This window comes from Pomacea canaliculata, linkage group LG1 (assembly GCF_003073045.1).
Source record: "Pomacea canaliculata isolate SZHN2017 linkage group LG1, ASM307304v1, whole genome shotgun sequence".
In the NCBI taxonomy this organism is placed as follows: Eukaryota; Metazoa; Mollusca; class Gastropoda; order Architaenioglossa; family Ampullariidae; genus Pomacea; species Pomacea canaliculata.
Window position 1 is genome coordinate 13,200,569 of NC_037590.1, and position 23,439 is coordinate 13,224,007.

Genomic DNA, 23,439 nt, shown 5'->3' on the forward strand with positions numbered 1-23,439 from the left:
AGTGACGATTTAGATATATGAAGTGGATAGTGGACATATCTATAATGGGAAAATATATCTTGGTTTGTTTTGGCTTTTTACTTTGTTTGCTTTTGGAGCAATAAAACTTGTCGCCTGCCATTTGTTGTGTGTTGCTTAACTGCGAAGTCACTCCAAGTACTTTTAAACCAAGTTTTCTTCTGGCTTTGGTTTTGTCCTTCTAGTACAGGGACGTCAAGATGTTGGACAACGTGACGGAGGAACAAGAGTCGTGGCTCAGTCTTTCCGATGTGTCGGTGATTTTCCTGGTGGTGTATATCGTGATGAAGGGCGTCATCTTCGGAGGTAACCTCCTCACTGTGGTCACCATCTGTGTGGACAGCGCTCTGCACACGCCTGCTTACATCTTCACTGCCTTGCTAGCAGAGGCCGACCTTCTTGTCGGTAAGTCCCTAGACATGCAGTCTGTTGTAAATGTCTTCAGTTATCTTACTCTTTGTTTCTTTCCTCTCTCTCTCAGCAGACATGTTCTCGGTGTTTTCGTTAGCATTATTTCAGCGTATTAAAAAGATGTTGACATCTTGTCTAACAGTGAATATATATTGTACAATAAATAGAATGCTATGTAGAGACAGAGTTGTAAGCTGTCTCGAGTGACGATTACATACGAAAGACTGATTTAATCCCAGGTAAAGACGTGTGTTATAGAAGCTGCTGTCAGAAAACAATCTTTCTCTTTCGGTACATATATATATATAAATCACACACACACACACACGTAAGCGCATTTGCACCGTTTATCGTCTTTGCACTTTGCACAGATCGTTGTGGTCTAGGCAACACAAAAAATATGTATTGCAAATGTACAAATGCCACGCCGATTCTGTAAGATTGTCCCATGCATAAGAAGAGACGTCGGTATATGGCACTTTGCCTTCGAAGGACTGCCATGTGGCGTGGTGTGATGTCACTATACTAAGACAAGTTCGGTAACGCGACACAGGTCTGTGACGTGAGGAAAATCTGTGATGTAACTCAGCTCTATGTCGTAATGCAGGTCTGAGCGGCGTGTACGACATGTTGGTCTTGGCAGCGCCCAGCTTCCTTCCCTTGCTCTCCTGTCCCGTCAACTTCTTGGTCATCGCGGCCATTGTGCAGGCCGCCCAGTGCACCGTCCTCATCGCGCTGGACCGCACCCTCGCCATCAAGTATCCTTGCACTATCCCTTGTGGATGACCAACGCTAGAGCCGTAGCAGTGGTGGCGCTGTCTGTCGTGGCGTCTTTGACGTATGCCGCAATCATGGTCAATGAGGTGAGGTTGACTAGGTCAGCTATGTGTGTGTGTGTGAGAGAGAGAGAGCGTGCGTGCGTGCGCGTGAGCATTATCATCAAGCGCCGAAACAGCTCCAGGTCAATGCTCTGCGTGATTGAACTGGAACGTCATTTGGTAGTGCCTCTTGCCGTGTTATGCAGGAAGAGCAGCCTCTTGGAGAACTCTGTATCTAGATTTCAAGAAGTTTCGTTTCAGCTTCTGCTCTGTTTCTGATTCTTTTCTCGTTTGCTGTGTCAAGTATACGGTTATGTTATATGTTACGGCAGAAGTTGGAGTAATTTTTGTTGCATTCGTCTTCACCTTGCGTGTCATGATGGCAGTCATTCACATTCTGCCCACGCAAATTTTAGTACTATCCCAGTTAACAACGGCTCGTCTTCTGTTTGCTGTGCACACATCCACTAGTCTATTAATTGTGTAATTCAAAACATGGCTTCATAATCTCTCTCCCTCTCTCTCAAACTGGTGCTACTTCTTTTGAATTCACTCATTACCTACAGCCCTAACGAGATTTTTTTTTAACCACAGGTTTAACGTACACAAGACAATGCCCCCTAGATTATCAGTCGAACACCTAGGTCTGTACTGATGTCCAGTTATAGGACATAGCAATGCTTCCGATCCATACCTAACTCATAGGCAGCGTTACTCCTACTTCATTACTACTCTGCGTGTCTCACCCAGTCGCTAACTCTGAGGTAACATTTACCCTGCTTCATAACTACGGCCACAGCAAGTTTGAGATCAGTTTACATACAATGCTCTGTATTTCCCCGGAAAGATCCTAGAATCAAAGGACTAATTTCCCAAAAGGTACCTCGTAGCAAGAAACTTCAGCCACCAGCAAATATCTCTTTTTCTTACTGAATACGACCAAAGAAATCAACGGCTTCACTGGGCATCCTTACGACTGAAATTAAATCTGAATGATGTTCACACCAGCTTGCACATCTGAGAGATCTTGTCAACTATACTCGAAATGTGCGTTCTTTAGGATGGTTATTACATTCGTGCCAGCCCGTTTAGTTGTTCTCTTTCGAGAATTCTAGGTTTTTGTTTTTTTTTAAAGCAGTATTCCCTAACATTTTGGACGTTGGGAGTGATGTGTTCAAGATGACATCCATCTCGGAACCAACTTTTAAAAAAAGGTTTGAATGGTGATGCCCATATCTTCTGCCTTGCCCCAACCATTTACTAGGTTCATTCAACACCTGGGTCAGGTGGGGAATTGCACGGATATCCAACCAATTAGAGTATTCGAGCATCCTGGCCTCCAGAGGCGATGCTCTAGCCCCTCTGCCACCAACTAGTAGAGAACAGCAGATTGCGTAGCTCCTATATTTGCATTTAATATCAGGAAGATTCAACACTCGTGTCATTTCATAATTGTCCTGCCGTTCTATCATTCACGATGCTTGCCTTTTTCTCAGATGTCGTGGTCACCGGCCGTATGCGACATCTGGACTAACACCGAAACCCACGACCGCATCCTAAAGGAGCTGAGTCCCGTCGTCCTGTTCGTGCCTATCAGTGGCTGCCTGTATCTGCACATCCTGACCATAGCGTGTCGCCAACGGGCCGCAATCGCTAAGATGCACCGCATTCGTCCTCTGCCCGTCGGCCCACAGCAAACGCTCAGTTGGACGGAAGCGAGGCTGGGCAGAGAACGAGCGGAATCTACGTCTGCACCAGCCAGAACCCAAAGACCGTTGACTTTACTCCAAGAGAAGGAGAATGTCAGAATTCATCCACACGGTTCTTCGACCAGCACGCTGTTGGCGTCCACAGTGAACCCTGCAGCAGACCTCCGCGCGTCTTTGCTATCGGCCGAACAACTTGGTCACGGCTGTGTTAAGGACGACGCTGCGCCCAGCAGGGTCGACTCTCTCCGGTTGCTGGTCGTCTGCCGTTTGCGACCAACGAAAGCGGCGGAGGAAAGCTGCTGGTGCAGGAAGGCAGGGTAGTAGGGGTGGTGCTCGCCAACGTTCAAGAAAAGATTGGCCTGTCGCCAATAGAGTCGCCGGCATCGTCGTCCCTATCATCAAGCTCACCTTGTTGTTTGCAAGATGCAGCTCTTGGCGTGGACAAGATCAAAACGACGGGAACAGAAAAACAAACAAACTACGTGGGTCAGTCTTTGATAGCCAGTTGCAAGAGAAATAGTATCAGAAGCAGCAAAAACACCAACACCAGCAACAATTACAGATCAAAAGAGAAAGATACACCAGTCTTCACCATTCGGGTGGCTCAAAGACAATGCAGCTACCCAGCAGAAAGTGCTTTCTGTGAAGTAAATGCAAGTGCCGATGTAGAGGCAGGAGCTATGTCCACAATTAACGTCGGCTTTGGTGCAGCCGATAGGTATCAGTTCACAGCGACATCAGAAACAAGTTCCAGCGTCAGCTTAGCTCCAAGGATAATAGAGAAAAAGTCTTTGACTTCAAGCAACTTTTACAGGGGTGAGCAAAGCCAAAGAAGATCGACATCAGATGGTTCTGTCTGTTCTGCAAGCACAGTCTCAGTAGTGCACCCAGCGGTGTCCACCCATGAGACACGCGTTCTCCGGTCAGTGGCACCAGGGTGCGGCCGAGACGCCCTCTCGGCACTTTCTGCCGCCAAGTGTACTAAAGCCGCGCCCACGCAAGGACAGTCGTCATTACTGACGACCGAAATTCCAACGTCATCGTCATACGTCATTATCGGGGAGAGTCGCGTCAAGAGGGGAGACGACTCGAGTATAGGGACGAGAAGTTCTGTGCAGGCGGTATCTGCAGGGGCGTGGAAGTCGTGCCGTATGTTCTTCCTCGTCTGGGGCATCTACTTCTTGACCATCGTCCCCAGTGTGGTTTTCACACTCATAATTCTAGTTCTCCTGTGGCGCGGGAGAAGACGAACTTTTTCATACGTCTGGACGGAATTTTTGTTTACATCAACTCTGGTATCAACGTCTTCATCTACGCGTGGAAAGACAGAAGGCTCAGGAAATCGCTGTGGTTAGTCCTGAAGTGCAGATGCAACGACATCTGAGGCTTGAAATATGGGCAATAACGCAGGAATACAATAATGTGATCCATTAATAAATACGTTTCATTTAAACTCATTCTTAAAGTTGAATAAAATATGTTGGTAATTAATTAAATCTTTTGTGAATGTGCCTTATAATTTGTCGTTTCATTGATGTCCTAGATGAAATGTTTCAAAATGTTAGAGGTCAAAGATATTTCAATACTCTTACAGAAAAAAAAACAGCTTGTATCTCCAGCTTCAGATGTCAGTTCTCTAACCAATCAGCTAAATATCTAAAACAAATCAATACAGTAAACAACAACTACAAGTAAACCAGTTTGAACACACAAATATATATTATTCACCACAAAGACACACCATCAATGTAAAATTTTCTTACCAGTTCTCATTGAACAAGCTATTCTTGGTCATTCCATTACTGGAGTGCAAAAGTGTATTATGAAAAAAACGTACATTCTGTAATTGAATAATCATAATGATCATTACAGGATGGTTTAATAATAATAATATGTACGTTAATTATCAAAAGCATCAGAATTGGGGGTGCAATAATACTTTTTGTACTTTGAATCAAATGGCAGTGGTTGATGAATGCCATTAACCAGTCAATATTCATAAAAATAGCTGGTTTGTGTATGATTCTGTGTGTGTGTGTGTGCGTGCGCACGCGTGTGCATGTATGTGCATCCATATGATATGGATTTAAATCACATGTTCTTTAGAAAGTTTAGAAAGGGAGAATATGTGTGAATGTGTTTGTATGTAAATATTATTGCATTGCTTTCATTTCCTCTTGGCAAGCCAGTCATGGCTGGTGACATAACAAAACTGCACAAGCCATAGAAAGAAAGGCATCCCTGACACTCCCCTAACCTCCAGTAAATACTCGACAATTGGTCATGCTTGTCAATGCATACTTTCATATAAAACTCCCATCACACTGAGATGACAGGCCAAATGCACAAGTAAATTAAAGCTCTTATTTAACTTTGAGGATTCGGATTGACCTTTCTGAGATTTTGCAGAACAATGTTTTGTTCAGCCCAATACCTGGAAAAATAAAATTTTAAAAACAGCTTCAAAAATATGTCTACTCAACAATCTAAAATATCACGGCTAAGCAAACTTGACCTAAAACAATTAAAAGTACTGTAAAAACATGTATTCAACCATAAAATGGCTCCCTTCATCAGCAAACATTTCTGGCCAAAATGCATCTGCTTTAATTTTAAATGTATTAAAATATTGACAATTATATTTTAGCTGTTTTTTGTTGTTGTTTTTTTTCTTGGAAAGAAAGATGGAGGATTTTCTTCAAACTTTATTACAAAAAGAATTTCTTACTGTGCTCATCACGTTTTCTGCGAAACTGATCTGTCAAGGGTTCACGGCGAAGGTATACTTCTGCATTGTGCACAGCTTTGAAGATACCCAGAGGCTTTCTCACTGAATGATCAGGAAAAAGATTTGCCCGCAGCCCACTTCCTAACTCAAAATAGCTGCTTGAAGTTGCTGCCTCATACTCCTTGATGTCTGGTGTCTTCTGGTGTTTTTCAGCAGGTTTGTTTTGCTCTTTCTGTTGCTTGAGAAAATCTTCAAAAGCTTTCTCATCAGAAAGAAGCTCTTCACAAACACGACTACCAAACTGATGTTTAATGTTGGCAGGCACTTTGATTTTTATCTTGGACTTGTTTTGGCTTTGTTCTGGGTAATCAAAAGAGTTGAAGCCCAGACGAATTGCTTCATTAGTAACAACATTATTTGACTGCTTATTCAGTTTCAGTAAAGCGTCATCTGGGCTATATCTTTGTGGATAGCCGAAATCATTGCCAGGAGATAGTAAGTTGCCAATAAGTGAATAATTGTGTGTAGGTGGTTTCTTGCCATATTTATCATGATTGTAACTGCCTGTCTTGTTGAGCCCCACATTATTAATTTCTTCTGCGTGTTCTCGGTCCTGATCTATGATTCTGCTTATACCTTTCATATTCTCTTGCAAACATTCTGTGCGGTCTGGCTTAAACATCAAGGCTCTTTTTTCCTTCTCTTCAAGATCTGCGCACACGTTAGACACTATTCTGTTTTGTTCCTCAACTCTTCTCTGAGCTTTTTCCATGTTAGCTTGAGCTGCATACGAAGTGTCAGATATTTTTAACATAAAAAGTATATTATGATGAAATATGATTATGTGATTATCATATGTGAAATATGATTAAACTTTGACTAAAACTGGTTTTTATGTAATGCTTGTATTCACTTATCTTGCTTGCTAGAGAGTAATACAACTTGTACTTATTAAATAAAATTTGAAAAGCAGAAATTAAAAGTGTTCCAAAAAATTAGTACCTGATATAAAATGTTTAAGATGATCAGGAACTGGATATTGCTGTGACTGACGTTGCATATCAGTGGGATTTGCCTTTATGGCAACAATGGATGGTAGTTCTTTTTTCTCATAATGTTCCAAAGTTGTTCCAAAGAGAGAATGCTTGGGTTGAGCAAGTGTTTGTTGTGCAAGGAGAGATATATTTCTTTTACTTGGAGCAAAAGTGGCTTCTGCTGCTGTCATGGCTAAATATGGCTTTAAAGATCTATGATGTCTAACACATTTGGTACAACTGCTGCAAAGAAAGAGCACATTCATTTAACATATCCTTACAGCTGAAAGATTTAACTACTGGAGTATCTTAACTGCAAACTATAACATTGAAATAATAGTGCATATAATAATTTATGTCTTGCAAATAATTTCAATAACTGTCACTTAAAATATAAAAGAATTAAAGAAATAAATAGTTTTAAATAAGTTCTGCTCTTGTTTTAACAACTTTCCACAATTTCCTGCAAATGTGAGCCATATACCTTCACATACACATGTACAGTCCTTGTTACTTGAATCCTCTTTATGTTTTTATATTTGTCTTTTATTTGTGATCAGTACTGTTAATTGTTTATCCTTCTATTGTTTATATGTTTTTGCTTGTTCTTCTGTCAATTGTATGCTGCCCATGTCTCATTTTTAAGCACTATGAGCATGCTCCTTAGGAGTGTGAGTATGCGCTACATAAATGTAGTATTTTTATACTACTACTACTACTAGAATAGAGAGAAAGATTAAACGGTAAGAATCTATACATTATAGTATAAGGCATCATGGACAGATATCATTTTTTAAAAGACACATTTAAACAACGTTCTAAAGAATATTTTTGGCTGTCTGCAATTCGAGCAGTTTAGTGAAAATTAATGTGAAATATTTGTATATTTTCAGTGAGACGCAATACTTTAAGAATGTCGTTGGAAAACAATATACCTGCCGAAATTGTATCTTTATCACACCAACATTAAATTCACACGCATGCATGTCCCTGCCTCAATTTAAACCTTGTTTTCAAAATCTACACTCTTGCAAAGGAATGAAAAAAGCTGAACTATGCCTTGAGAGGCTTCACATTGAATAAATTAATGAGTCACACCACGGACGTGTATAGGTTTATACAAGTTGATCGTGGTCATACATTCCATACATTGTTATTTTCTGAAAAGTGTTCAGGATTTGCAGTATTGTCAGAAACAGAGCAAAAAAAAAAAAAACAACGTTTCCTAAAATATCACAGCGTACCAATTAGCCTTGAAGATAAATGACAGCCATCACCGCATCAGACAAAAGACGTTTGCGTCCAACTGGCTTCTTCCAATTTCACCGCTTCCTTGGCGGCATAGCGTTACTAGGTAGCAATCGTTTCCGGTGAAGAGCACTTTGTGATGACGACTTCCGGTCGTCGGTACTCGTGACGTTTTTCACTGTGTGATCCCCAGAACGTGGTTCTTCCAAGGTGAATAACAATAACACCAGCAGGGTCACACTAAACAATTTTTAACACATAGCTTGACCAGTAACGGGTTTTTCATATAAATAAGACGTGCATGCGCTGTATCTAGAAAAAGGTCATTCTATAACAGTGTGCTGTTCTTATCATTTTATAACTATGACACTTTTAACGCTATTTCCGTCTTCGTGCCTGTATTGATTGTACGATAGGTACGTAGGATTTGCATTCCTTTTCATTTAACATAAGTTCTTTTATTTCTTTCTATTTATTCTTACTTCCAAGGCATGTGTATCAAAAAGATCAGGAAACTAGCCTGTCCCATCTTTTAAATGCAGACGTTAACATCCAGACCTCCATTTAAAATTGTTTAGGTATTCAGACCCGAGCCCAACTGAGAGGGGGCTGCCCAAAAACGGGTCCGCTGACGGGGTGTTATTGTGGCCCCATGCTCCTCGAGGAGTAACAAAGAATGAACTCAGATCCCGAACTAAAATTATCGGATGTTTCATCTATTAGTCGTAACCCCTCCCCAAATCAATCTATATGTGAATATCACGATCTTTAGTCCCTGATATCAGCAAACGACTCGAATAATGTCATGTGTTACGCATGTAAAAGTCGATCACTGATACTTTATAACAATGGAAAAATATTAAATTTTATGTTCTACCTCAGAACTAAACTTTGACTTCCCATGCCAAATTTGACTATTTAGGTCTACATGGCAAAGTTTGGTATGAGATTTAAAGTATTATGAAAAGGAAATTTAACGCGCGTTTTGAAATATGTTTGTGCAATTTTCAAAAATTATGGAATAAAGTTAAAAATAATTATATTGCACTGCAACTTATAAGTCAGAGAACTTATATAAATGCCTCATTTTTTTGTTTTTTTTACATTTCCAGAATCAGAATGAGCTGCCGACAAATCTTAAGGAGGCTTACACCGGTCTTTCGCTGTACATCCACTTTAGTACCATCAATTAACAATAGCATAAACTGTCTAAACCGCCATTTTGTGATAAGACAAAATTTGGCCAAAAATCTCACAGGTTCAAGATACTTTTCTTCAACTGTAGATCCACAGATAATCAACATACAGGATGAAGATGACTTCATGAAACGTGTAATTGAAGCCAGTACCAAATCACCAATTGTTGTGGACTTTCATGCACAGTAAGTTATTTACTCAGTTTTAATTATGATTATTTTTACATTTTTGGAAACTGATATCATTTAAAAAAAAAAAAAAGCTGCTGTTATAGAAACTGCAACAGTACCACAGCAAGGGCCTGGTCAGGAAGATTCCTCTCTAGAAGAACTTATGACCTACGCTGGTGAAAGCCTTAGAGAAGCCAGCTCGCCGGCTCATCTTTTGAAGACCAAGGCTAGAACCAGGATAGGAACCTGAAACATCAGAACCCTCTACAAAAGTGGCAAGTCAGGTCAAGTGGCTAGCGAAATGAGAAAATACAACATCAGGGTTCTTGAGCTATGCGAAACCAGATAGAATGAAAGTGACCAGACCAGACTAACATCAGGAGAAATCATTATTTACTCTGGCCACAAAGACCTGGACCATGATCATACCCAGGGAGTAGCACTGCTGATGTCAACAGAGGCAACAAAGGCGCTGATGACCTACTCTAGGAACCACAGCTCATGTCAGCAAAATTCAAATGCTAAAGGAAGGAAGATCACCATCATTCAATGCTATGCACCAACAACTGCAGCAGATTAAGAGGAAAAAGAAGACTTCTACAGTTCCCTGCAGTCTCTGCTTGACCACACACCAAGAAGAGATCTAAAGATCATTGTGGCAGACCTAAATGCTTAAGTGGGAGATGATAACACCAACAGGGAACTCATCATAGGAAGAGATGGCATCGGCACCTGCAATGAAAACAGGGAGCTCTTCACAGACTTCTGCGCTTTCAATGACCATGTCATAGGTGACAGTATTCCCACACAAAAATATACACAAGACAACTTGGACTTCCCCTGATGGCCAGAAGGAAAACCAGATTGACCATATAATAGTTGCTCAAAAGTGGAGGAGTCTTCAAGATTTTGGAGTGAGAAGAGGTGGAGATGTTGCTTCAGACCACCAGCTCCTAGTGGCAGTCTTCAAGATTACGCCGGTCCTTCATTGATCCAGTAGGCAGACCACACCACAAGTTCAATACTTAGTACCTCAAGAACAAGGAAACAAGGGAAATTTATAACTGTGGTCAAGAATAAGTATGAGGCCCTTTCAGGACTGACAGAAGAATCTGTGGATAAACACTTGTCAACACTCAAGAGCATTCGGAAGACAACTTTACAGATGTTCTAGAAAGAGGGAAAGAAAACACAATGAATAGATGACTCCAGAGACCTGGGCAAAGACTGAATCAAGAAAGGAACTGAAACAGAAGCTCATCCATTGTCATGACCAGCAAGAGAAGGTAGGTCTCAGAGCTGAATATTGGGAAGCCAACCGCCAAGTGAAGAGGTCTGTCAGGGAGGACATGAGATGCTTCACCCATGAACTGACAGAGGAAGCAGAGACAGCAGTTATACAGAGAAACATGAAGTGACTATACGAAATAACACGAACTCTGTCAGGCAGAAACATTAATCCAAACAAGCCGGTGAAAGACAAGGACGGCAAGACTGTAACAAACGATGCAGGATAAAAGAGACCACTGAATGGAACACTTTTAGGAAATCCTGAATCGATCTCGTCCACAATCTTTACCTGACATACCACCAACAACTGAACAACACCAGCCCTACCACTAAGACAGAAATCATCAAAGCTATCAAACGCATGAAAAGTGGCAAAGCAGCAGGCCAGGATGGCATACCCCCAGAAGCACTGAAAGCAGACCCAGAAACAACAGCAAACATTTTACAGCCCTTCTTACATGAGAGATGGGAACAACAGCTAGTACTAACAGACTGGAAGCTAGGCCACCTGGTCAAGTTACCAAAGAAAGGAGACCTCTTCCAGTGCAACAGTTGGCAGGGGATCATGCTGCTGTCCATCCCCAGCAAAGTCCTGACAAGGGTAGTTCTAGAGACTGAAGAAGGCACTAGACAAGAGACCGAGACCAGAACAAGCAGGGTTTTGCCAGGATATATCATGCCATGACCACATTGCCACCCTCGATATCATCGAGCAGTCTGTTGAATGGATGTCCTCCCTTGGCAGTGGAGACAGGGATGTCATCTGGAGACTGATGATCCACTACGGCATTTCACATAAGGTCATAAACATTATCCAGGGATTGTACGAAGACTGGTCCTGACATGTTATCCACAACGGCAAACTCACTAAATCTTTCGTAATGAAGACCGACATAAGACAGGGTTGCATATTATCACCAACAATCTTCCTGCTGGTCATAGACTTGATTATGCGCAAGACAACCCAAGACAACAACACCGGTATCCAGTGGACCTTCACCAAACAGCTAGAGGACCTGGACTTTGCAGATAACATTAGTCTCCTATCTCATCGGCAGCAACATACACAAACCAAACTGAGTAAGCTAGCAGAGAAGACTGGCTTAAAGGTCAATAGAAAGAAGACCAAAGTGAAGAGAATCAACAAGCAGGTACTCCCAATCCAACTTCAAGGAGAGAACATTCTGGAAACCGATCGCTTTTTGTATCTGGTGAGCATTGTCAACAAGGATGGTAGATCAGACGATGACATCAAAAGCTGCATCAACAAGGCCAGGCATGCTTTCAACAGCCCCATCTGAAACTCCCGAACATTATCGTTCCGCAGTAAGACCTGCATCCGTAACACCAATGTGAAAGCTGTCCTGGTTTTGAAACCTGGATAGTGACAAACGCCGTCAGCAACAAGCTCCAGACCTTTATGGATGCTTATACCATATCCTGGGAATAAGATGGCCTGAAAAGATCAACAGCAGCCTGTGGAAAAGAACCAACCAGAATCCCACTAGCCAAGGTATCAAAAAGCACAAATGGGGCTGGATAGGACACACCCTGTGCAAACTAGCTGACGCCATTGCCAAGCAGGCACTTGACTGGAACCCTCAGGGGAAGAAGAGAGTTGGGAGACCAAAGCAGACTGGGAAAAGAACAATAGAGAGTGAGGCAAAGGACATCGGAACTACATAGGCCCAACTGAGAGGTGCTACCCAAAACAGGGTCTGCTGGCGAGGTGGTGTTACGGCCCTATGTTCCTTGAGGAGTATCAAGGAATAAACTAAACTGTCTCGTCATTTTAAATTATGGCTGCTATATAGAAAAATAAAACTATGGCAGAATGCAAGGTTTAGACTTGGGCACAAATTTAGCATAATGCTCCTTTTGCAGCAAGTGAAGCAACATTCACGTTGCATCACCCTGGGTCACCTGCTGTTTGGAGAGATTTTTTATTAAAGGGATAAGACTAAGTTGACTTATTTACTGTGTGCTCTGCTCTGTTTCTTTCATAGTGTCAGCAACTGTTGCAACTAGTCTTATATCTGTGCAAAAAAAGAAGGAAGCTGTTATGACATTTTGCAAAGTACATTGAGTTCGCCGCTGCATACGGAAAGGCGTTCTACAAATTTGATTCTTAAATGTGCAGACCATTTCCCTTGCAAATTTACAAATGTGATTTGTTCAGCAGGACTGAACAGATTTAGGTTATATAGGTATTTTTTTTTATTCTGTTTATTCATGTAAATGAAATTTAGTATACCTTATGACAAATGTTGTGGATGTGTGGTTAGGAGTTGCTTTCATCCCAAAACAAGGTTTCAGATGTGAAACGATAGTTCATATTTACTTTTTCAGGTCTACTGTTTTAAGTAGATCCAGTTCTGTTTTTTAAATTTGTTGCATTTAGTGGTGTATATATATATTTATACAGCTGGTGTGGACCATGCAAGCTTCTGGGGCCACGATTGGAGTCAATCATAGCTGGAGAAAAAGGTCGCGTTACTCTGGCAAAAGTTGACATTGATGAAAATGCAGAACTAGCCATGAGATTTAATGTAAGTAGTTTTTTGTTTTTTGAAGCTGGGGTTTTTTTGGCCTAAGAAAAAGTATTTCAGACTTAGATATTGTTCTTTAACATCAGTACCCATTGGATCCAGTATAAAATCAAAGCTTGATGTTAAATTATAAGCAACATGCCATTTTGTGAATTTAGTAGCAAAATGCCCTTTATCCTGCTTTTGACCGCATCTTTAAACTTGTGACCTTGCTTGGAGGGAAAAGTAGTACACTGGCGGTAATGTTTGAATAGCTTTTAAAACCGACAAGTCTCAAGGCTAACACCAGATGTGCTTATAAATCTGCATTTTGGAATTTCCATTATGTGCTGTTATCTGTCATTTTAATTTGAATGCTACTGGACAGCTTGTCATTTTCATGCCTTCTCTGTTGTGTTCAGGTCCAGTCTGTACCAACAGTATATGCAATCAAGAATGGTAGCATCGTCAAATCATTCATTGGTTTGAAGGATGATGACGAGATCGAAAGCTTCGTGAAAGCATTGTAGACACAAAAATGCAATCTTCCAGTCTCTTGTATGTCTATAAAGTATGGTTATTTGATGAAAAGTGTACTTGTCTCATTTATCTGCAAAATATATGTTGATTTCAAGGAGTGCAACGGTTGAATTCTTTACTTTGAAAAGTTGTGAGGAGACCTGCATTTATTGTTGAACTGACTGTGTTACATACATTGTCACTTTAGTCTGTAGTAGTTGACTGATAACACTTCTGATTTTTGGCGCATATGCACATCGTTTGATGTGTCTGTGCCGACCTGCATCATCACTAACAAAAAAGACATCAGTAATGTATATAAAAATTCTAATACCAAACAACCTATTAACCTTTTAGTACAAATAACACAAAAATGATTTTATTTTAATGCTTTTAATATAAATGCAGCACTTCAATGCAATATTGTCCAACATATTTGGTTGCTTTGTTATCACGCTTTCTCTTCAGACAGTTTGATATAAGCTGTTCGAGCTTCCACAAATCTGAAAACTTTGCCTGAAATATAAAGACCATAGCTAATGAATGAAACAGCCTGTTGATCAAATACATGATATATGTACAACTGTCAATAGATAATCCAGCTTGTTTTTCATGTTACTCAGCGCCCTTTAAGCATGCTCTTTGAAAAAGTATTCTGAAAAAAATTATTTACATAAATTCAAGCTGTACAGATGGCTAGACCAATAAAAGCATACTTTTTTGGTGATACTGCTTTGTTTGATGTTGTCACGTGCTATGAAACATTATTTGTATCTCTGTAGATGGTAGCTAAACTGATCAATCCGTACTAAAAATCAGTCTAACATTTAAAATATATTTTAGCAATAATAGTTAGTACTATCTGCCGGCAATGCATGACAACATTAATGAACAGGAAATTGTGGTCCAAGCTGCAGCACAGACCTCAGATAATTAAAATGCCGTGAATACTTGATCAAGAAATGTGACACTTTTCTAAGCATTTTTATTCTACAAAATTTTGAAGAAGATTTTATTTTTTTAATAATGTACCAACCTGAATCATGACTTCATCGCGAAGCTGCGCAACTAGTTCCTGTGCATCTTTTGCAAGCGACAAGTGTGTGAAATGAGCATCAATTGTGACGGCTAACCAGTCATACACCTGTAACAACATTATATTACAACAGATGCAATTTCTAATCAAACGTTTTGCTTGTTTTAATTCATGATTTGTAATGTTTAGATTATAAACTGTCTAGACAAGGTCTAAATAAGACAGTCTATCTAATTCCAGCATTATGTTTAGTCTACACACTTATGTGCTTTTTACATATTTTAGCCATAATCTCTCTAGGTTAAAAGCTGTTTTGTCAAACCCATGTAAGTTACAGAACCACATCTGTCACTTTTCTATTTCACTCGTATAGCATGCAAGCAGCAGCTTTCTTACTTTCTCTGATGATGGCCCTTTAGCGTCAGAGCTTGTCTTCATTGGCAGCTTCATTAGGAAAAGGATATACTTCAAGAAATCCTATAACAAACACAGCAAAGAATGTGAAAAATGTAATGCATTCTGTTCTAAACATCAATAGTCTAATCTTTTTTAATTTTATTTTATTTCTCTTTAAAGAAACAGTCTTCTCCACCATCCCATTTGAAAAAAAACAAACAAACAAGGGATCTTACCAAAACGACACTGAAAGGCAGTTTGCATAAGCTCTCCTGCAAGTATATGTCACTGAATGGGCAACACAAGATCAGATTTCTGAGTAACAGTCAAGCGCAAATTCTGAATACTTCACATCCCCTTTGCACACAAATAAAAAAAAAAAAAAAAGAAGATTTTGCACGATTCAAAAACAATACAGGCAATAAGAAACAAGACACTTTTGGCAAGTAATAAAGGATACACAAAGTGTTGCTTAGGCTCTGACAATGGACACTCGTCCATGATGTCTTTGTCAAAAGTCTTTTCGGCCTCTATGCCATCTACTGCATGCGCCAAAGCTTCATCACTTGTGCTTCGTGCAGAAAATAAAAGAAGACATTGCATGATCATACATCCATATACATTATATTTTATACAATTTTGCATTTGTACTTATCCTAAGCCTCCAAATGATGTGTACTGACAGGTGTTCACATCCAGAAAATAACCAGGCATAGTATTATTCCAGTGAAAGCAAAGTAAAAGACAATAAAACAAAAAATGGTAGACAGATGATTGTGAACTTACAGGGAACAATTAAGTAAAAGCCCATAGAAAACATAGTTATATGTGTAATTTACTAGTGTGAATGAGCAGATCCCTACTAAAATAGCTTCAAATATTTGATAGAAATCTAGCAAATGCGCTTTACCGATCACTCAATATACACAGTAAGTTTCTTACGTCATAATGCAGTGTAAGGCCTTGATCAGGCATGACTCTGGTACCTCGTCCAACAATTTGAGAGCTTTGTGAATCAAAGCCACTTCCTTTCTTTTCACCAGTGCATCAAACAAGATACCAACGTTACTGGAAAATTAATTGGCATGCTGTGATGTACAAAGAAATAAAAATACAGCCAGGAATCCTATTTTAAAGATGCTGGATATAAATGATGCATTTTGAGCCTATTACTTTTATTTCTCGGGAATTTGCAGTTATCTCCATCGATATGCTCTAATACTGTGCACATCTGCAAGAATATTAATCAAAATACATTTTTATTTAAGAGCTAGGCATAGAAAAAAATTATAACAGGTCTACTAAAACATAGATGCAGGCCTACTCAAAAATAAAAAAAAAAAAAATCCACCTCCTCCTTCAAAATTGTGCCAAATGGTTGATCTGCTTGAATATGTTGGACAAGAGAACACAAACCAGAATCAACCTGTTCTCTGATGATTTAGAAATTACTTCTATTGGTGTTTGTCTCTAGACAACAGTAAAGGCCAGCTTATGGTTTAGAAAACCTGTAGCAGGTACACTGCCAGGCACTGAAAAGAATACTAATACAAGTCCTTACACACAAATATGCGCATGTACTTAACCTGTTACACATCTGGAATTAAATACTGTGACCTGTGCAGTTGACTCCATGAATATTTTTTAAGTTGTCTAGTGTATGGTGCAGTTTGGTCTACCAGTTTCAGGACAGAGTTACCTTTTAAACTATGTGATTGTGTTGATGGTGTAAGAAACTGTGTGCATTATGCCTTTCTCTTCCACCTATTAAATCTGTTTGCTCTTTTTCAAATAAACTTATTATAATGATTAGAAAACATGCATGCTTATGTAAATATAACTGACAGGCATGAACCTGGAATGCATTTATATATGATATGGGAATGGGGTTGGAGCAGCTCAGATAATTGCAAAAGAACAAGTTAAATTAAAATCAGCCTAAAACATGCATTTAAAAAAGATTAAAGCAGACCACTGTTCTCAATACAGCAGCAAGAGGCTCTTTTTTACCTTGATGTAATGCATTTTTGTGAAACAAGAAGTTCTATCTCTGCTCTCGGCCAGAAATTTGTCTCTGAACAGCAGCGCAAAATAAGCAAGGATACTGCACTAGTAGCAGCCCAATCTTTCAGACCCTCCTGCAGTATGTCCGTTACTTTACAAAACACTTCCTTAAAAGTTGTGTATGTTGATGTCTGAAGAAAAAATACAGAAATATATTAACATTCCTTTAGTTAAGCAATAATACTTTTTAAACATATTATAGAGAATAAAAAGCTTTTTTTTTTATTTAAGTGGCTGGGTTTGTCTTATTTCAAAATAAAAAAAAATCTGATCAAACAAGCATGTATATGTGATAGAGGCCATTTCACCATATGCAACAGAGAATGTAACAGTGAGACTTAAGATGTGGAAGACAATATAGCATCCACTTAACCTTCAACAATGCTTACAAGATAAAATATTATCTTTTTCTTCTTTTCACATCAAGCACCTTACTGATTATATTATCTATTTTATATGCCTAAAACATAATGAGAAAACTTCTATGTCAATTACCTGTGAAGGGTCAATAAGACTTCTGAAAAAATCTAAAACCTCACTACCAACACTGCCAGATACTTGCTGAAATCACAGAAAAATAAGCAATGTTAAAATAAAAGAAACAAGAATGGGTTCAAGATTTTAAAGAGAAAAAAACGGCATAGCAAAGAACTTTCCCCAAAATTATTCTGAAATCTTTGACATTAAATTTTTTTAAATTATGAATTTTCCTTTAAAAACAAAATGCATAGTATGTTTAACATTTCTTTCATAAGCCAGATATAATGTTTAAATATGTTATATACACAAGCATTGCCAAAATAGAAGGTGCACATGTTTTAGCATGTAATCAGTGCTGATAATAAGCAAAATATGTTCCATTTAGCTACCTGACTTTCTGAAGTCTTCCATTCAGCGAGTGAGATATATGTTGGACATGATTCTATGGTGTTCACTGTCTCTGTCTGCTGACCTAATATGACTGCAAGAGTGGAAGAGTGGCACTCATAGCGATACATGCACAGGACTTTTCCTCCATGCACAAATATGTGATTTTGTAGACAAAAAACCTGCAAAGAAGTAAAAAAGCACTGTCCAATGTTAAAATTTGACTAAAAAAAAATAGATTGTCTACATTTTATAATCTTATGCATCAACTACTGTTTATAAGCCAGTAAATCGGTCCCTATTTCCTGCCTGTCACCAATACAGTGAGGAATGGCTGTCCTGGGTTCAGCTCTCGTCTTGGGCATGTTCTTTCTCTGCATGTAGCATCTGTTTACAGTGCTGGTTGCCTTGCTTAATTGTTGGCTCAGGGTAAAGCACCAATTCCCTCCCCACTCCCTATTTCTCCCCCTCATGTGCAACACAATCTCAGTGGAAAGCACTTTTAATCATGTTCAAGGTAGTTTGGCAATGCTGTTTTTATGCTAACATTTTGCTGGTTACATTACTTCTTAAAGACTTAAAAAGTGAAGGAAAAAAAACGAATTTCAACTTATATACTGAGACCCATCGAGTTTACTCTCACTTGCCTGTTTGCTAGATGTAAAACTTGGCGGGAGAGGCTGCCAAGCTTGCAGTGTTCCAAACTTAGCATCAAGTATGCCAATACCATCTGTTGAGAAACCAAAGGAAGATGTTAACATTAGGCATTTTTATTAGAAATGGCTACAGCATCTTGAACAGGTCTGGAAGTAAATACGAAGGCTATTCTTATCTGTTCTTACAATATTTTATTCTTACATAAATTTTCCCACTAAAACCAAGAAAGATGAAAACATTGTTCACAAGAACTGACTCCTGTTTAGCCAGCTGCTCTCAACATAGTGGCTATTTTGAGACTGCAATATCACCAACAAAACATTGATATCGTACAAATTGCAAACAGAAAGATAAACAGTAAAAGATAAAAAAAAAACAACAGCAACAAACAAACAAGGGGCTTTGAACTATTGTGCTTAAAGAGCAGTTTAGTAACAACAATAAAAATTCAACATTATGCTCCTTATGAAGAGTCATTTCTATTCAACCTCACCTTGTTCATCCTTTTGCAGCCCAACAATGACAACATGATCTTTAGAAAGGCAGACAAGGGAACAGCCAGCTTTTATTCCCGGTATTACAGCAGACTGGATATCTTCCTCTTGGGAACTTTCCGTCAAAAGTGTTTCCTTTAATGTTCCATCACTCCCTGGAAACAAATGGATCTATAAGTGCTAAGCATTTGAGATTAGCTATTAGATAGAGCTGTAAAGAAAGGTTTTATCAAAAATTCACAGATGAGATTGTAAATACACAATACTGACTGGTGTTGTCTTGTGCATACACACATGCATTCATACTCAAGAAATGAAAGGCAGCATGAGGAAGAGACAGGAAAAAAAATTTAGGGAAAAAACCCCTTTTATTCCAATGATAAAAATTAATATTTTGCTGTGTTTCAGTACTCACATAATGAGAAAAATCTCACAGCCTTTTGGTCAGGTTCTGCTGTGCACGCACAGCCAGAAAGTGCTCCATGTGAAAGAACTGTTGAGGTTTTCTGATGCCATCTCTGAGTGTCTAAGCTGTACCAGAAGCTGTAGACACAAAGTCTGTTTTCCTGCAAAGTTGAATTGCCTTAATTCTAGAAATGTTATCAAGAACAAATAATTAAAAAAAAAAAAAAAAAAAAAAAAAAAAAAAAAAAAAGAAGGAAAAAGAGACAAATGTGTAAAAAAATAATCTGCATATCTACAAAACCTGTTTAAAAATATTTGGATGAAAACAGTTTTAAATAATGGAGCTTTAATGTTTTTGCAAACGAAAAGGACAAGCTTCGCTTTTTAAAGATTCACCATATTTACTTTTCCCCTTTCAGAAGTAGAACAGTGATGATTGACCTCAAGACTATAGCCACTGAGAGACCACGAATAGATTGGTAATCATGCACAAGCAGTTCTACCATGACTGATAATATAAATTTTGTAATAAACTAAAACCAGTCAAATGAAAACTATACCTTATATTAGAAGGTCTTCTAGAACCCTATTTTAAAATTTTCTTTTAGATTTCAACTTTTTACTAATGTCTCTAGCAAACTTCATATCAAAACGATAAAATATTATGAATAAAAATGTACTTTAAGTTAACAAAAATCATTTATTATCTATATGATGGCATGCAGGAAAAAAGTGCGAGAATAGCAATAAGCTTACTTAGTTAATTACAAGTAAACGGGTCTAAATTTTATTTGCTATCAATTGTTTATGCTCAAATTATGATACACATTGTGAGATCATTTTTGAACTTACATGTTTAACAGAAGTTGTATAAAGAACACAAACACCTTCTGCAATAGTCACTGTAGAGCACCATGTGATTATCTCCCCTTGTTTCAGCAATGGTTCTTGGTCAGGTTTCACATTTCCTAGGAATTCTGTGTGACCATCTTCATACAGAATGATGGGGTTAAAGTTTGGGAGGCAGAAAAGCTTGTGTATGTTTGTTGATACCTGAAAATAAAGCAGGACGCTATCCTATGTTAGATGTCAGAAATCTTTCGAAGATAGCGATGCTTTTCAGGTTTCTTATCAACTTATGATAGGATTTCATCATTATCACTATCAGTATCATTTCTTATTGCCTTTGGAGCACCACCCACTTTCCTATCATTCTCTGTAATCTGCTAAACTCTGTCAGTCTCTTCAAAGGCAAAACATGAGGGCATGCAACACCATCCTAAGCACCAGCAGAAGGGTAGAGATATGAAAATCAGGCGCTTAAGCAAAAAAGGTATTAAAGGCGGAACTTCTTGTGGGTGTTTTTTCCAAAATAACTGATAGAGACTCTACTTCAAATTACAGCAAAACAAGTGTTCAGCACAACCGGAGATGACTTGGACAACGCACTTTAAATTAAAAAACTTATAAACTAGTAGAGGATATCTGGAGATGTGTCGCTGAACGACATAAATTTGACTCCGAACATGAAGAAAACTGAAAGAGACAGTAGTTCTGATGAAGATTTGGAAATGAATAATACAATTTGAATAACAAAATCCTACCATCATTGATAAATGAGGAAATAATTTACCATTAATGTTTGCACATTCAAAACAGGAATTGTTCTAATCATGGTACAGTTCCACACTGAGAAATGTGTTGTCTCTATAGACATGTTCATTCCAGTCTAAAACTGCAAGACTGACTCGTGTGTTATAACATATTTTTTATCATGTTCACTTTACATGTTTGTTATTCTGTGATATCAATTGTAGAATCAATAGCAGTGTTAATTTTTGTGTTTCCATTGTTAATACCGATGGACACTAGCATACATGCACATTACACTCAGAATTTAGGTGGAATGTACACAGACCGCAGATGTAAACACAGACTACAAGCCAAATATTGATATCCTCACTTATAAGGAAAAGAAAGATAAGAGATATAGAGAAAGATAAAAAAAAGCAATAAAAGTAAAGTTTGAAAATTCATTTGTCTTTATGTTTGTGTCATTTGCAGTGTTCATCCTTCTCTCCTATATATATTCGATTTTTGTTAATTTCTGGAGAATACATTCAGTCCTAACCATGACACTATGTTCAGATAAAAGTCATTTTGACTCAGCTCTCAGACCCTAAAGCAATGACTGGTAGGGTAAGAAAGACATTTCATTCCTAGGCTAGTGGGTAGTGCCTGTGACCTGTACCCTGCCTATTGTCCGGGTAGTAATTGGAGACGACTGGACACAAGTAGCCAGAACTGTGTGCACTCCTACCGTCCCTCACAGGGGCGATACCATTCAATTCTGTCGGCCAGAAGAAGTTCCACCTTTAAGTATGATCCTACTGAACAGAGGGGAGTGGCATCGAGCTGCATGTAATGAACCAGGTAATGGAGATATTTTACTTTGTTTCAGTTAAACTTAGGTCAGGGCTTTCTAACCTGAACTTGTACCTGACTTACCTTACGGTGTGCTACTTGTCCAGTCAATTTGGAAGACAATATCTCACTATACCTCACTTAATGGTTCATGGCATCATATGCTCTTGAGTAATGCATTGTGTTCCACTTCAGTTCTTCACAGCCATATCAACAATCTTAAGATATCCCCACACTCCATTTTTTCTACATCAGCTTGCTTCTTGTTATGATCCAGAAATATTTATAATGCCTCAGTATTCTCTTTGGACTCCCACATTGCTTACGTAGTTTTTTTTTCATAAGATACTAAAGATATTCTTAAAGCATATTATCTCTATTATTTTCTCATCTTTATGCCTACTTTACTACTATAGGCTTTACTTACATGACGTCTTTTGGCTTTGTCAAGGTTTTTTATGCCATCTTGCCATAGTCGAATCTCCTGCAAATAAATTAAAAATAGTAAGATTATTGTAATAATAACCTTTGTTATAAAATAATCAAAATCATTCAAACTATTTTTTTCCAGCATTACATCTCAACTGAAAATTTATGACAAAAAGCAATAAGCAAAGAATAAAATCTGATATTCCATGAAAACGTAAGGCTCAGAATTCTTAGAAAATACCTAAAAAGCAAAGCATAGAGAAGCTTATTTTACGCATCTTAATAAAGGGCTCCTTACCTGTTTGTTTTGAACCAGAAGGTACTCTTCTCGAACATTATTCCAAACTGCTGGACTGGTCACCTGAACACCGTGTCTGATTGGGAGGCTTGTTAGAAGTTTACAATCTGATAGCTGAAAATAAAATTAAGATCATATACTGAAAACACAATTTTTTCCCACAGTAATATGGTTGCGTTATCGACTGTAAAGAACTATGTAAAATGTTACAATTCGATAATATACAACTATTTACGAAACTAGCAGTATCAAATAGTGTATTAATTTTTATTCCAGAAAAAACTCACGGCGATCTTAAACAATAACGCGTAATGAGCGGGAACATTATGTCACACACCTAACATATAACAAGTGTTTTTCATGGTACGAACAAATGCCATAGCAGCTTTTTCATTACATAGAATTCTGCAATACACGTGTTGTATGCGTTATCTTGTGTCAGATTCAGCACTATCTGAAAATTGACCTCAAATTCTGAAGACAACATACCTTAACTGTATTAATAAAACCCTTTTTATTCGAAATTATAATCGAATCTTCATCTTTCCCCGCTTCTACACCGAAAAGAGATGTTTCCACAGCAAATGGTATAGCTTCGAACAGAGTCGCCATGACAGACAGGAAGTAAGAATGGCTTGCGTTGTTACCGCATCTCAAACCATCACGGTTATACGTATGCTATGTTTAAAACATTTCGGA

General features: G+C 38.5%; 4 protein-coding genes across 6 annotated transcripts; 2 read left to right on the forward strand and 2 right to left on the reverse strand.

The window, feature by feature from the left end:
* The first annotated feature begins 218 nt into the window (after nt 1-218).
* On the forward strand, nt 219-1,215 carry LOC112561878 (olfactory receptor 7C1-like). The gene is made up of 2 exons (XM_025234745.1): nt 219-423; nt 1,037-1,215. Exons 1-2 carry the CDS (start codon nt 219-221, stop codon nt 1,213-1,215), a joined length of 384 nt encoding a protein of 127 aa, XP_025090530.1.
* Nucleotides 1,216-4,651: 3,436 nt separating this feature from the next.
* On the reverse strand, nt 4,652-8,089 carry LOC112564689. 2 transcript variants are annotated; one of them, XM_025239691.1, is made up of 4 exons: nt 7,963-8,089; nt 6,687-6,961; nt 5,685-6,467; nt 4,652-5,390 (listed from the first exon to the last, which is right to left on the reverse strand). In XM_025239691.1, exons 2-4 carry the CDS (start codon nt 6,907-6,909, stop codon nt 5,320-5,322), a joined length of 1,077 nt encoding a protein of 358 aa, XP_025095476.1. In that variant the 5' UTR covers nt 6,910-6,961; nt 7,963-8,089; the 3' UTR covers nt 4,652-5,319. The 2 variants fall into 2 exon arrangements, with proteins under 2 accessions (XP_025095476.1, XP_025095484.1); XM_025239699.1 differs by having other exon boundaries at nt 6,687-6,958; nt 7,963-8,087.
* Nucleotides 8,081-14,399, forward strand: LOC112564702 (thioredoxin, mitochondrial-like). Of its 2 annotated transcripts, none has more exons than XM_025239711.1 (4): nt 8,081-8,176; nt 9,079-9,348; nt 13,049-13,172; nt 13,574-14,399. In XM_025239711.1, exons 2-4 carry the CDS (start codon nt 9,086-9,088, stop codon nt 13,679-13,681), a joined length of 495 nt encoding a protein of 164 aa, XP_025095496.1. In that variant the 5' UTR covers nt 8,081-8,176; nt 9,079-9,085; the 3' UTR covers nt 13,682-14,399. The 2 variants fall into 2 exon arrangements, with proteins under 2 accessions (XP_025095496.1, XP_025095505.1); XM_025239720.1 differs by lacking the exon at nt 8,081-8,176 and adding an exon at nt 8,196-8,382.
* On the reverse strand, nt 14,048-23,388 carry LOC112564682 (nucleolar protein 11-like). The gene is made up of 16 exons (XM_025239678.1): nt 23,230-23,388; nt 22,741-22,854; nt 22,441-22,497; nt 20,442-20,642; nt 19,600-19,750; nt 19,184-19,339; nt 18,681-18,763; nt 18,036-18,215; nt 17,662-17,727; nt 17,113-17,297; nt 16,045-16,170; nt 15,563-15,673; nt 15,339-15,417; nt 15,103-15,183; nt 14,707-14,814; nt 14,048-14,186 (listed from the first exon to the last, which is right to left on the reverse strand). The coding sequence occupies exons 1-16, from the start codon at nt 23,350-23,352 to the stop codon at nt 14,064-14,066; spliced, it is 1,944 nt and encodes a 647-aa protein (XP_025095463.1). The 5' UTR covers nt 23,353-23,388; the 3' UTR covers nt 14,048-14,063.
* Between the last annotated feature and the right edge of the window lie 51 nt (nt 23,389-23,439).